This window comes from Gracilinanus agilis, chromosome 2 (genome assembly GCF_016433145.1).
Source record: "Gracilinanus agilis isolate LMUSP501 chromosome 2, AgileGrace, whole genome shotgun sequence".
Classification (NCBI taxonomy): domain Eukaryota; kingdom Metazoa; phylum Chordata; class Mammalia; order Didelphimorphia; family Didelphidae; genus Gracilinanus; species Gracilinanus agilis.
The window spans coordinates 437091053-437104167 of record NC_058131.1 but is presented as its reverse complement, the minus strand read 5'-3'; the positions used below and the strand labels follow the sequence as shown (position 1 = coordinate 437104167).

Here is a 13115-nt window from a genome sequence, read left to right as displayed (position 1 = left end):
GGAGAGTAATGAATGCTGGAGGGGATGTGGCAAAATTGGGACATGAATGCATTGCTGGTGGAGTTGTGAACTGATACAACCATTCTGACTGGCAATTTGGAACTATGCTCAAAGGGCTATAAAAGAATGCCTGCCCTTTGATCCAGCCATACCATTGTTGGGTTTGTACCCCAAAGAGATCATAGATAAACAGACTTGTATGAAAATATTTATAACCATTCTTTTTGTGGTGGCAACAAATTGGAAAAGGAGGGTATGTCCTTCAATTGGGGAATGGTTGAACAAACTGTGGTATATGTGGGTGATGGAATACTATTGTGCTAAAAGGAATAATAAACCAGAGGTGTTCCAGGCGAACTGGAGAGACCTCCGGGAACAGATGCAGAGCGAAAGGAGCAGAGCCAGAAGAACATTGTACACAGAGACTGATATACTATGGTAAAATTGAATGTAATGGACCTCTGTACCAGCAGCAATACAATGACCCAGGACAATTCTGAGGGATTTATGGTAAAGAAAGCTACCCACATTCAGAGGAAGGATTGCAGGAGAGGAAACATATAAGAAAAACAACTGCTTGAACGCATGGGTCGGGGTGGACATGATTGAGGGTGTGGACTCGAAACTACCACACCAATGCAACTACCAACAATTTGGAAATTAGTCTTGACAAAAATAGTGGAAATGTACAACGGCCGTGGGTGGGGGGAGTGCAGGGGACGAAGGGGAAAGGAGGAGCATGAATCATGGAACCATGTTAAAAATGAATATTAATAAATGTTTTTAAAAAAGGACAATACTATAAAAAGTAATTTCAAGTTTTAATGCTTAATTAAAAAAAAATAAAAAAATAATGCTATAACGGATTACTAAATGGATACTTCATAGAACTAAACAAAGTGATACATTTTTTTGGAGGAACAAAAGATCTAGAAGATCAAGGTATATAAAGAAAAACAAAATGGGAATTTCAGACCACAAACTCCATTTAAAAAGCAACCATTATCAAAACCATTTGGTACTGGTTAAAATACAGAAAAGTACATTAAAGGCTGTTTCTGCATTTACTGAGATAGCCCCATGGTTTTGGATGATTTGGTTTTTAATATTATTATTTATGTTGATTGATCTTCTAATGTTAAACTATCCTTGAATTCCTGGAACTAATTCAGCTAGATCATATAGTGAATCATTTTATTAAGTAATTTTTATGAATTTTTTCCAGAATTTTACTTTAAAATTCTGTATTAATATTAATTAATGACATGTGTCTTTCCTTGCTTTATCCTTCCCTGGCTTAAGAACAGGCTCAGTTCAGATCAGACAAAGAAGAATCAGACATAACTATGAAAGGCCAAGTATTTAACAAAACTCAAAATTTAAACTACTTAGGAAAAAATTATCTATTTAACAAGACCTGGAAGACGGGGAAAACTGGCTAATGGAAATAGGGTTATGACCAACATCTTGGACCATATACCATGTAAATTCAAAATGGATACAGTACCTGAATTTTTAAGATCTTATCATTAGCAGAAGCAGATCATGTACCTTTCACAGATATAGATAGTTTCTTTTGGAAACTTCCTATACCAATGCAAGTAAGCACCTTCTCTTTGTTGCCTGGCCCAGAGGTGGGACTTATACTCAGGTCTGCCAAACTTCAAGGCTAACTCTCTATTCACAACATCATGCTGCCTGCCTATCCCTTATAATAAAGAATAAAGAAGAGGAAGAAAGAAAAGAAGTTCAAAAAAAACTAAACAACATATAAAAAGGTCTAATGTAATATATAGTCTTCTACACCTACTTATTCCTGACAACTGCAAAGAAGTGAGGGTTGTGGGGGGTATAAATGTCTCCTCATCTTTCTTTGCAATTAAGCTTGGTCATTATAAATTCATAGCTATATTTCCCATTTTACCCCTACTTTATCCCCTCCAGAGGCAGCTAACCATTTTTAGTCCCTGTACCAATGAAATCAATTCCAATAAAACCACAAGTTCTATCCCTTACGGATAGTTCTCCAATAGTAAGTAGAAGGAGAAATATCATTAGAAGTGTAGGTGATGAAAAAAATAAGGATATCAATAAAATTTTGTTTCATAAAAAAGTTTCTGCCACTGAAAAAAACTTGAGAACTGGTCTAATACACCATGCTGTCTTTCTGGAAGGAAATAAATTGATTTCTGTTTAAGTGTATTTTGGCAAAAGATAAATAGTGTCCTAATGTGAGAAGTAGGAAAGACAAATCACTAAATCCATGAATTATGCTTTAAGTTATTTGACCAAATATAACAATAATCTTAGCAAAAAGCTTTTAGGTCTTCATTTGGCCTAAGCAGAAAAGTTAGTAAGTAATGCCTAAATCTTTACCTTAATATTTAATCCTAGAATTGACACATTCCAAAATACATTTACCTTACCTTCTCTCTTAGAATTAATATTAAGGATGGGTTTCCAGGCAGAAAAGTACTACAGGTCAGGCAACTGAGGCCAAGTGATTTTCCCAGTGTCACATAGCTACAAAGTGTCTGAGGTAACATTTAAATCCAGGACCTCTCAGCTCTAGGCCTGGCTCTCTATCTACTGATCCACCTAACTGACCCACAAATACATTTTTAAGTTATGAATAGCTGTTATTAAGGCAAAAAGTTTCTCTTAAACTCTTATCTCTCAGGAAATTATAGCATAACTTATGAATAAACCTTTTTCACTACAGACACTGGGCAATATGCTTATTTCTTAATCACAACAGATTTAAAACATTCTATTAATGTCCTTCTAAGACATATAATCAAGGCACGATGGTAGCAATGGATTCAGAAAGACTATACCAGTCAGTAACAAACTCTGACAAGTTCCATCTAACTTGGCATGCTTTGAGTATGGGCCTGGTAAGTAAGATGTAAGATCATAAAAGGAGAAACCTAGTTCAACATAGAGTTCATAACCATCAGGTAAACAATTTTTTCAGGCACAACAACTCAGGAAGAGAGGAAACACAAAGAAGTTTCCATCTACATCAGACAATCCATAAGAAGAAACCACTGGTCCTTGAAGAAATGAAATATTTTTTTAAATTACTGCAATTCTTTTCTTACAGCTAAAGCCACATAACATATCTCACTAACAAAAATCTTTGATATATAATCTACTCATGGAAGAAATACTTCCAGGATAAAAATAGTGCACATTAAAGTGAAGAACCTCAGGATAAAAATCATGAAAATTGAATTTAGAGAATATAATATATAGATCTAGATGTTATTTTAAAGACTCTCATTTTTACGAATAAGGAAAATGAAGACAAAAAAGTATAAGTGATCTAAGGTTACTGAGGTAATTTTTTTAAAGTGCTGAGGTTTGAATTTAGGGGTCATTTGACTATGTCAATTTGATATCCCTCCCTCCTTTACCATACAATTCAGCAGAAAATTATGACCTTTACCCTCAAATTTCCACATGTGTATAAAGAAAAGGGATAATTTCTAATATTCCTTCCAGTTCTAATCCTATGATTAGGTTCTAAAGTTCTTTCTAGATCTTTAAGCAGGCCAGAGACACTCTTTTGGAATAGTTCCAAAGGTTCAAAATGGATATGTAATAAATTTCTTTGGAAGATCAAAATATTGTGATAGAACCATCTTCTGGTTCCTCTGTTGGGTTTTATTTAATTTTCTCTTAACTCAATTTCTTGTTTGTCAAAGGAGCTTTCTTGCCACCATTACCTCTCAAACAAAGGCCTCAGAAATCAGTTTGATCACCGAACTTTTAATCTTTAAAAATACACCACACTAAAGTAATTTCTATTTATAGTATTATCTTAGTTACAAATGTTGACTTAAAAGTTTTATTTCAATATATTTATCTCATCTCTTAGATGTTTATATCTTTCCAAGAAGGAAAATTTATTTGTCTGATGGTAAATGTACTTAATAATGTACTTTGCTCATTTTTACCCTATACTCAATTGCAAGCTGTTTGGTATTTATCCAAATAATAAAGTTATAACTTATAGGTCATTTTATCAGCTTTTCGGGTTGGGCTTTTCCTTTTTTTAATTACTTGGCACAATAAAAATTTATTAGTATGGGGGGACTTCATCAGTCTTCCTGAAAATGACTAAAAAAAATGGCAACTTGCTAGAAATTACATTAATCCATTATCAAATACCTGAAATACCTCACTGGAAAATGTGGCCATGCAACTAAAATACAAGGTGGTACTGTGGATAGTAGAGCTTATAATAAAATCCCTTAATCTTACATTGCACCAGATCAGTTAATACATCTTGAAAATTTTCTTTCCTCCCTGTATGTTGTGCTACTAAAAGATTTTAAACTAAACTGTGTTTCTAATTCCTTATGCAGAGAGTTGTGACAAGAGAATCTCAATAAGTAAAGTGGAAAAAGTGGTGTTGAAGAGAGGCACTAAAGATCTGGGTCAACTCCTTCTTCCTGATCACCATACCCAAAACTACAAAAAGAAGGGTTATAACAGTTCCATTTAAATATAATGGCTTGCCTTCAGATATCTATAGTTATAAGATTTATACTGTCAAAATCAGAATTTGTTCTTCTCTTAAAAAGGCTTTGAAGGAATTATTTCATTCTGTTCAAAAGCCATCTCAGACTCTGTTTCAAAATGTCTTTAAAACTCATGCTGTGAAAAAAAAAAAAAGGTATGCTGAAACAACCTGGAGGGTTTTTTTAAGTAACTATAAGTCTTTATATATATATTTTTAAGCAGTTCAGAAAATAGTTTAACAGAATGTATAGAAAGCTAGTCAACCTAGATTTAATTCCTGCCTCTGACACATACTGACTGTATGACCCAGGGCACTAAGGGCAAGTATTTATATTCTGCAAGTTTCTGCCCTGGATTCAGGTCTGAGCAATAACAGATTGCTGCTGAATACTGTCTGAATCAACTAGATGAGAAGCTCTGAAGTTTCAGTGATAATATTTCAAGCACCTCTTTGTTATAGGATTTTTGCCCTAGTTATTCTTTTGCAGCTTTTAGACTGGGTATAGAAGTTAGAACTGAAACCCCAATTCTGCTCCTAGATTCCCAGGTGCACCACTGCTGTAGGACTCTGAACTTGCTCCCAGATCAACTGCTCCTTGCCCATGGGCAAAGGTCCCCTCTTCAATTCACTCTAAATCTATATAATCCAGTACTGGTCTCAAAGCCACCATATGGCAACTATTCTTGTCAATTGCCCAGTTTTGAGTCTAGGATCCCCCTCCCTCTTGACCTAGCACACAACTTCTACCTTTATACGAGTACTCTGAGATGCCATGCTCCTATTCAGGCACTCTCCCCCTCTATTATTCCCCTCTACAAACTTCTTTTTCTGTCTCCCCCTGCCTAGCTAGTTTACAAAAATGACTATTACATTTTCTTGAATTTCTTGACCAGAATTTCATCTGGTGAGTTTTCTTTCTTTTTTTTTTCTTCTTAAAAATCCTTACCTTTCATCTTAGAATCAATACTGTAAAGATACAAACTTTTGAAGAAAGAACTTACTATTTAACAAAAACTGCTAGGAAAGCTAGAAAGCAGTATGGCAGAGAATAGACATGGACCAATATCTCACATCATACACCAGGATAAAGTCAAAATGGATATTTGACTTGGAAATAAAGAGTGACAGCATAAACAAATTAGGGGAATATGAAAAAGTTTATCTATCAGATTTATGGATAAGGGAAGAATTTAAACCAAACAAGATATATAGAACATTATGAGAAATGAAATAGATAATTTTGACATTAAATTAAAGATTTTGAACAAATAAAACCAATGCAACCAAGATTAAAAAGGAAAAAACACATCTGGGGAAAAAAGAACTTAGCGAGTATCTTTGACAAGAGACTCATCTCTCAAATATTTAGAGAATTGAGTCAAATCTATAAGAATACAAAGTATTTCCCATTTGAATTCCCCAACTGAAAAATGGTCAAAAGGATATGAGACAATTCTGAGAGGAAGAAATTTAAACAATCCATAGTCATATGAAAAAGTGCTCCAATTATTACTAATTAGAGAAATACAAATTAAAACAACTCTGAGATACCACCAGAATAACAAACATGATCAAAAAGGAAAACAATAAATGTTGGGAGGTGATGTGGGAAAATTGGGACATTAATACACCAATGATGAAACTATGAATTGATACAACCATTCTGGAAAGCAATATGGAACCAGGCTCAAAGGGCCACAAAATTGTGCATACTCTTTGACCCAACAATATTAATGTTGTGTGTGTATCCCAAAGAGAGCAGAGATAAAGAAAAGGATCTATATTTACCAAAATATTTTTAGCAACATTTTATACTGGCAAAGAATTGGAAACTGAAGTGTTGTTCCATCACTTGGGGAATGGATAAACAAGTTATGATATATGGTTATAAAGGAATACTATTGAGCCATAAGGAACAATGAACAGGATGAATGCAGAAAAACCTGGAAAGACTGATATGAACTGATGAAAAGTGAAGTGAGCAGAACCAGGAAAGCATTGTGTACAGTAACAGAAATATTATACAATAATCACTGTTAAGGATTAAATCATTCTCGGCAAGGCAAGTCTCCAAGATAGGCACAACTGACTCATAATAAAAATGTTATCCACAGCCAACTGTTGGAGTCTGAGTACAGATCAAAGCATGCCACCTTCCACACTATTTCCTTCATGAGATGTCCAAAGTATGTGTAATATAAGACTTCTAACATAAACTGAACAATATGGAAATCTGTATTACATGAAAGTATAGATATAACCTATATCAAACTGTTCATCACCTTGTGTGGATGGGGGGGTAGGGAAGAAAGCTTGTAAAAAAAAATTATCAAAAAATTGTTTCTATGTGTAACTAAAAAAATTTTCAATTAAAATTTTTAAAAAAGAATTAATACTGCATATTGGTTCCAAAGCAGAAAAGAAGTAAGAGTCAGGGTTAAGTGACTTGTCCAGGGTCACACAGCTAGGAAGCATCTAAGACCAGATTTGAACCAAGGACTTCCTGTCTATAGGTCTGGCTCTCAATCTTCTGAGCCACCTCACTGCCTCCTTTTTTCGTGCATCTTCTAGATCTGTCTGGAAGCACTCCACTGAAGGAAGTGGAGGAGAAGGAGCTCATGGCATTTCTTCTTGTGAGTACATCACCTTGACTGTACTCCCCACTGATATCACTGCCTTGGCTCCCTTCTACTGCTAAGTATGGAGAGAACAGTTTCATTTGAATGATGAGGTCAAAAGCCTAACTGTAGAAAGTTAATAGAGTGAGAGGAAAGGAAATAAAGGTACCTACTGTAAATAGACTAATCAAGGAAATTAGATGAAAAAAGAAGGAGAAATATGGGACAACTGCTACCTGGGATGGATGGAGGAAGAGTTTTTGAAGCATAAGGACAATGTGGGCATTTTTACAGGCTACAGGAGAAATAAACTGGTAGACAAGGAAAGATTGAAGATTAGTAAAAGAGTAGGAATGATAAACACAGTACTGTCCTTTCCAAACTCTTAGATAAGTAGACTTTCAACTTCGTAATTATAGGTATTTCATTAAAATACTTTTTTCAAATTCGGAATCAGAAAATCTCAAAATTCTAGAAGTGGAGGAACCTCAAAAGTTATCACATCCAATGTATAAAACAGGAATTTTCTATAAGATACTAACAAGTAATCATCTAGTCTCTGTTAGAAGATTTCCAGCCAAAGAAAAAATATGTAACCTGATTCAGTTACAAAGAGTAATGGTGTATTCGGTGTTTAGGGAAAAGTCACTGAAAAAACAAAAAGAAAACAATTAGTATTTTATGAACAAAAGGATACGAGGTGTCCCTTCAGTGCGGCAAACCAAGTAAAGACATGCAGCAATGACATGTGCCATTTTTCTTCCACGTGTAAGATGTTTGCTCACTGCCATCTTGAAGAAATTAAATGCCGTGTCAAGGCAATGTTGATTTAGTTGTAACTGATTTCCCAAGTGATGAATTTGACGCTTGCCTAGAAAATGAGTAAAATGAAATTACAAAACAAATTTACACCTAATTTATCACAATTTTATTAAAAAGTTTAAGATTTTGTGTCAATTTAATTTTCAAAAAAGCCAGACCAACCTAACAGTTAAGATCTAAGAATAAAATACATCTTCTGAACTTATGTAAATTTTACAAATTTATATGTCAAATCAAATTTTAACAATTAATGACAGCAAGCAATAGTTGCAATGTTCTGCATTTGGTTCTCTACTTCCAAAATGAAAGGAAGAAGCTGCATTTTTTCATTTTTTAGTGCATCATAACTTGTTCACTATAATAATGGAGCACTGTTTTATTTTAGTTCCCATTTAGATAGGACCACTCTGTAAGCTGTGTTCCTTGCCCCATTTCACTTTGCATTTAGTTCATTTGAGACTATCAATGTTCCTCTGAATTTTTCAGTGTTACAATGATGTTAACAATTATATGAAATTAATATAATTAGCCACTTGGTTACTACTAGAAAAAGTACAGCTATGAATATTTTAACATTTATAGGAGTTTGCTTCCTCTCTTTGATCTCCTCAGAATATATATACCTTGGAACAGTCTTCTTTAGCCATCTTTTTCTTAAAATAACTAATTTCAAATTGTTTTACAAAATAGCTGTATCAAATAACAGCTATTTCCAAAGTCCATTAGTGGGCCTATCTTTCCACAACTCTTCCAACATTATTCTTTGTCTTCACCGAGACCTCCAAACCTTCCACAATTCAGTATTTTCTCAGGCTGGCTACACTCTATGATGAATCTATTTAATACTATCCTTTCCCTCAAATCCCTTTTACCTTTGTAAAAAACTAACTCAACTAATGCCTTGGCAACCTCTAGCCTTAGAGTATTCTTAATAACCTATCTTCTTCATTTCCTATGTGGAAGAAGTCAGGAAATCCTGCTAAATGTATCCACTACAAATTAATGTTACCTAATCTGAATTGAAAGGAATTTCTACAATTTCTCTTTGATTTTTGACCTTACCTGCACAAAATCAGTTTCAAAATCCTCTTTCTATACTTGAACTTCTCATAGTACCATCATTATCTATTTTTCAAAGAGCTCTTTCTCCTCCTTGATTCACGTACCTCTTAACACGATCCTCAACTTATCTCTTCTTTCACTGTAGTTTCCAAAAAAGAGACGGTCCTTCTCCTTGCAAAGAACAACCTCTTCACGGGCCTTTGATCCTTTCAGATTGTCCAAACTATCACCCTCAATTTGTAGTCTTCAATTTCTCCCTATCCTACCTACTGGCTCTTTCCCTATCTTTCTACAAACATATTCCTTCCTTTCTTTTCCTCAAAAAATCTCTCACTCAATCCCATTATCACTCCTAACTATTGGTTTTCTCTCCTCTTCCCACTAATCTCCTTAAGATAGCCTTCCACATAAGGTGATTTAATTTTTTTTCTCCATGTACTCCTTGTACAAAGAAGCAGCCTCACTTTTTCCTCCAGTCATCAAAGTCTGATTGCAAGAAAAAATTCAGGATGACTTGTAGCAATGGCCAAGAATACAATGGATGACCTTCATGTCTTCTATATCCAACCAACCTCTAAGCATTCCACAGCGTCCAGTCACCTTCATGGCTGTTAAAACAAATTGGTCTGAACTACCTATTCTGCCAGGGAAGTCTTCATGAACTTGATGCCCCCAATTTGCTGACAGGTTTAAGGCCTGTTGTTTACCCTCAACCTGGTTTAGCCCATCTTGCAGCTTCTTGGAGCCACAGATGAGAGTTAGGTAAAAGGTGAACACCAAAAGTGGATAAGCAGCACTGAAAAGTGTTTGGCAAGCCCTCACAGCAGAGGTACAAGTCCTCCCAGGACATTCTATACACCCTAGTCCAAGGGGTCGACAACGTATAGCTCTCGAGCCATATCTGGCTCTTTTGAGGGCCAGATATGGCTCTTTCTGCAGGAGCCATAAAGTCAATTTTTTTTCAGGCGCTGTTACAGGAGCACGCACTGTGAGCACTGTATGGCTCTCATGAAATTACATTTTAAAAAATGTGGCATTTATGAATCTCACGGCCAAAAAGGTTGCCAACCCCTGCCCTAGTCTATATATCTAATCCTAGTCTCTTTCCTGAGTTCCAGGCCTGCATCACCAATATGACATCTGAACAGGTATTTCATTGGCACCTCAATTTGATCATTACTGCTTTAAAATATGTAATATGAGTTCTAGAAATGCTATATCTATTCATTCCTACCTTATTTTCTTAACTCCCCAAAGACCAGAGTGACCATCACTCAATATGATTATTCTTCCAAATTAAATTTATTATTTTGTATAGTTCTATGAAGTATTCCTTTGGCAGTATGACTGGAACAGCACTAAATCTATTCATTAATATGGACAGTACAATTAGATGGATTTAGAACTAGTTGAATGACTAAAGCAAAAGAATAATCATCAATGGTTTCCTGTCAAGTTTGAAAGAGGTCACTGTGTGCACATAGGACTTTTTTGAAAAAAAAATACTTCATAAGCCATAATCAGTTATATTATCTAATGCTTAATCAAATGGAAATTGATTTGAAAATTGAAATGAAAAATTGAAATGGAAAAATCCCCCTCTCCACCATACCTGAGGACATTTTTCAAATCACTTGCCCCTCTGCTCAGCACCCCAATGGGAGTGCTTCCTCCCTCTCCTGTCTGTGTTAAGGGGACAGCTCGCATGCATCATGAAGGTTGCAGTTTGGGCACTCAAGTCTCTAAAAGGTTTGCCATCACTGATCAGAAATAAAATATATGTGCTACAATGAGTAACTCCTAATTATCCACAGTGAAAATTACTTTTGGAAGAAGTAATTGATAGCTAAAAACCTCATCAACTATCTACATTTTACTACTAATCAAACCAATACTCCCTTCCACTGGCACATTTAAATAATTTTGAGCTTACATCCCTAGAGGATATTAACATTAATACAAATCCAGCATCCATATTCAACAGGCTTTTATTAACTTTTTATAACAAGTACCATTCTGAAGAGTCTGGGCTCTGGATTCCTTTCCCAGGTTCACATGGAAGCCTCCTCCTACTGATGGAATTTTGCCTGCACCTATAAACGTACAAATTAGAAGAAATTACTGGAGATATAATATAATTCCAGTACTATAATTTTTCTACTACATATGGCCCCAAATTCTCTTAAACCATAAAAAAAAAAAACTGTTGTTGTTCAGTCATTTCAGTGTCCAACTCTTCATGACCCTATTTGGGATTTCCTTTGCAGGGGCACTAGAGAGATTTGCCATTTCCTTTTCCAGCTCATAATACAGATGAGGAAACTGAGACAAAAAGGGTTAAGTGACTTGCCTACAATCACAAAGCTAGTCTGAAGCGAGATTTTAACTCAGTCTTCCTGACCTTTACAAAGGTAAAATAAAAGATGACTAAATGATTGCATTAAAGAACAATTTTTGTTTGTAAAGTCATCTACCAAATACTTCAGATTAATTCAGGCAGAAAACTGCCTTTAATATGGTCATTCAAAGTTAGAAGCAGAGGCTCAGGTTGAACCTAGACCTCATAATTCTAGTCCATATTTTGCCCTTTGATTAGAAGCCACAAAAAATTCAAACACACACTAACACACACACACTCTTAAAATACTGAGTCACTATGGAATAGAGCAAAGAAAAAGCTTATATATCTAGCACTGGACTAAGGACAGTAGACAGAACAGGAAAAAAAAGAGAGATAGTGATTAGTCCTAAAGAATTAGATATACATATATGAATGTAAAAACTAGAATCAATTCCAAAGACGGAAGTATGTGATAGATATTGTACTGAGGAGATCCTAAAAAAAGATCATTGTAGGAAAGAGCTAGTCAGAGAAGTTGACTCTTAAATGGTACTTTTAAAAAGTACCAAAGAAAATTTAGCTTGCTTAACTATCTCTATTTGACTAGATCTCTTCTCTCCTACACATTCCTCATTTACAACTTCCTAAAAAGTGCTCATTTCTCTCAGGTAAATGACTCTTAAAAAGCCTACCTGTTTCGCAAAGTCATAGCCAAAACACTTACCTCTTCAGTAATGAGGAGCTTACTCTTAATTAAAGGAAAAGTGCATAAAAGAAAACATTTCCAGTTCTAGATTCTTTATTTAGGTTCTAGAACTCTAAATAGATAAAGTAGCAAATAATTGCTAATATTTTTATAGGTCACATGGCATACAGTTTCAATCCTGTGAAGTGGTTCAGAGAGGTTCAGTGATTTGCCTATAGTCACACAACTAGTTAGTTACAATATAAACCAAGGTTATTTCTCACTCCAAATACTGCACTCCATCCACTAAGATAATCAGCCTCTAAATAACATCATAATCTCCACTTAATATGAGACATCTATCAGCCCAGCCCTGAATCTCAAGGCTAATCATGCTGTCTTACACTACAAATCAAGAACACATAAGGCAGAAAAGGAAGGAATGTGAATTAAATGTGGAAAGAGAAGTTGGAATCAGAATGTAAAGAGTTTTAATTATAGCATGAGCCAAATGTCAAATTTTCAACATGAATATTTACACTTCAGAAATTGGCAAACCTACAAATGAGGGCTTAATGACTAGACTTAAGAAAATGATAGAAAATGTTAATAATGAACATTAAAATTAAAAATGTATCTAGCTATACATTTTTTTCAAAAAGCCAGTTGTTAGATATTTGCACATCTAACATATAGATATATAAATATATTACACTCCTGGATATAACCCATAAACAAAAGCTCTAGGGGCACAGTGGGAAGTCCTTAAATTTTAAGATGATAAAGAGACCCTGGGCCCAAATTGTCTGAGAAACTGTTCCACTAAACTCTGCTACCTCCCTAAACTTATTATCCAAAGAACACACTTGTGTATTCCTTCTTCCCTGCTTTTGCTTGAGTTACTCATAGTGCTTTTCCCAGTATTAATGTTGTCCCCATTTCTCCCTAGCCCACAGATTTAGCACTTAATTATTAAAGCAGTCCCTATTTTTTAATGCCACCAATTTCTCAGGTACATGCCACATTCTACATTTACCAAATTTCATCCTCTTCAAA

At 34.9% G+C, this 13115-nt stretch overlaps 1 protein-coding gene across 3 annotated transcripts in view; it reads right to left on the bottom strand.

The window, feature by feature from the left end:
• BRF1 (BRF1 RNA polymerase III transcription initiation factor subunit) overlaps positions 1-13115 on the bottom strand; it is a 195085-nt gene that overhangs the window by 152039 nt on the left and 29931 nt on the right. For 2 of the 3 annotated variants that reach the window (XM_044664724.1, XM_044664725.1), the window contains exons 2-3: positions 11046-11126; positions 7847-8020 (exon numbers count right to left, since the gene is read on the bottom strand). In XM_044664724.1, coding sequence (XP_044520659.1) covers positions 7847-8020; positions 11046-11126 — 255 coding nt within the window. The remainder of the gene's footprint in view (positions 1-7846; positions 8021-11045; positions 11127-13115) is intronic. The other variant, XM_044664726.1, reaches the window with a different exon arrangement.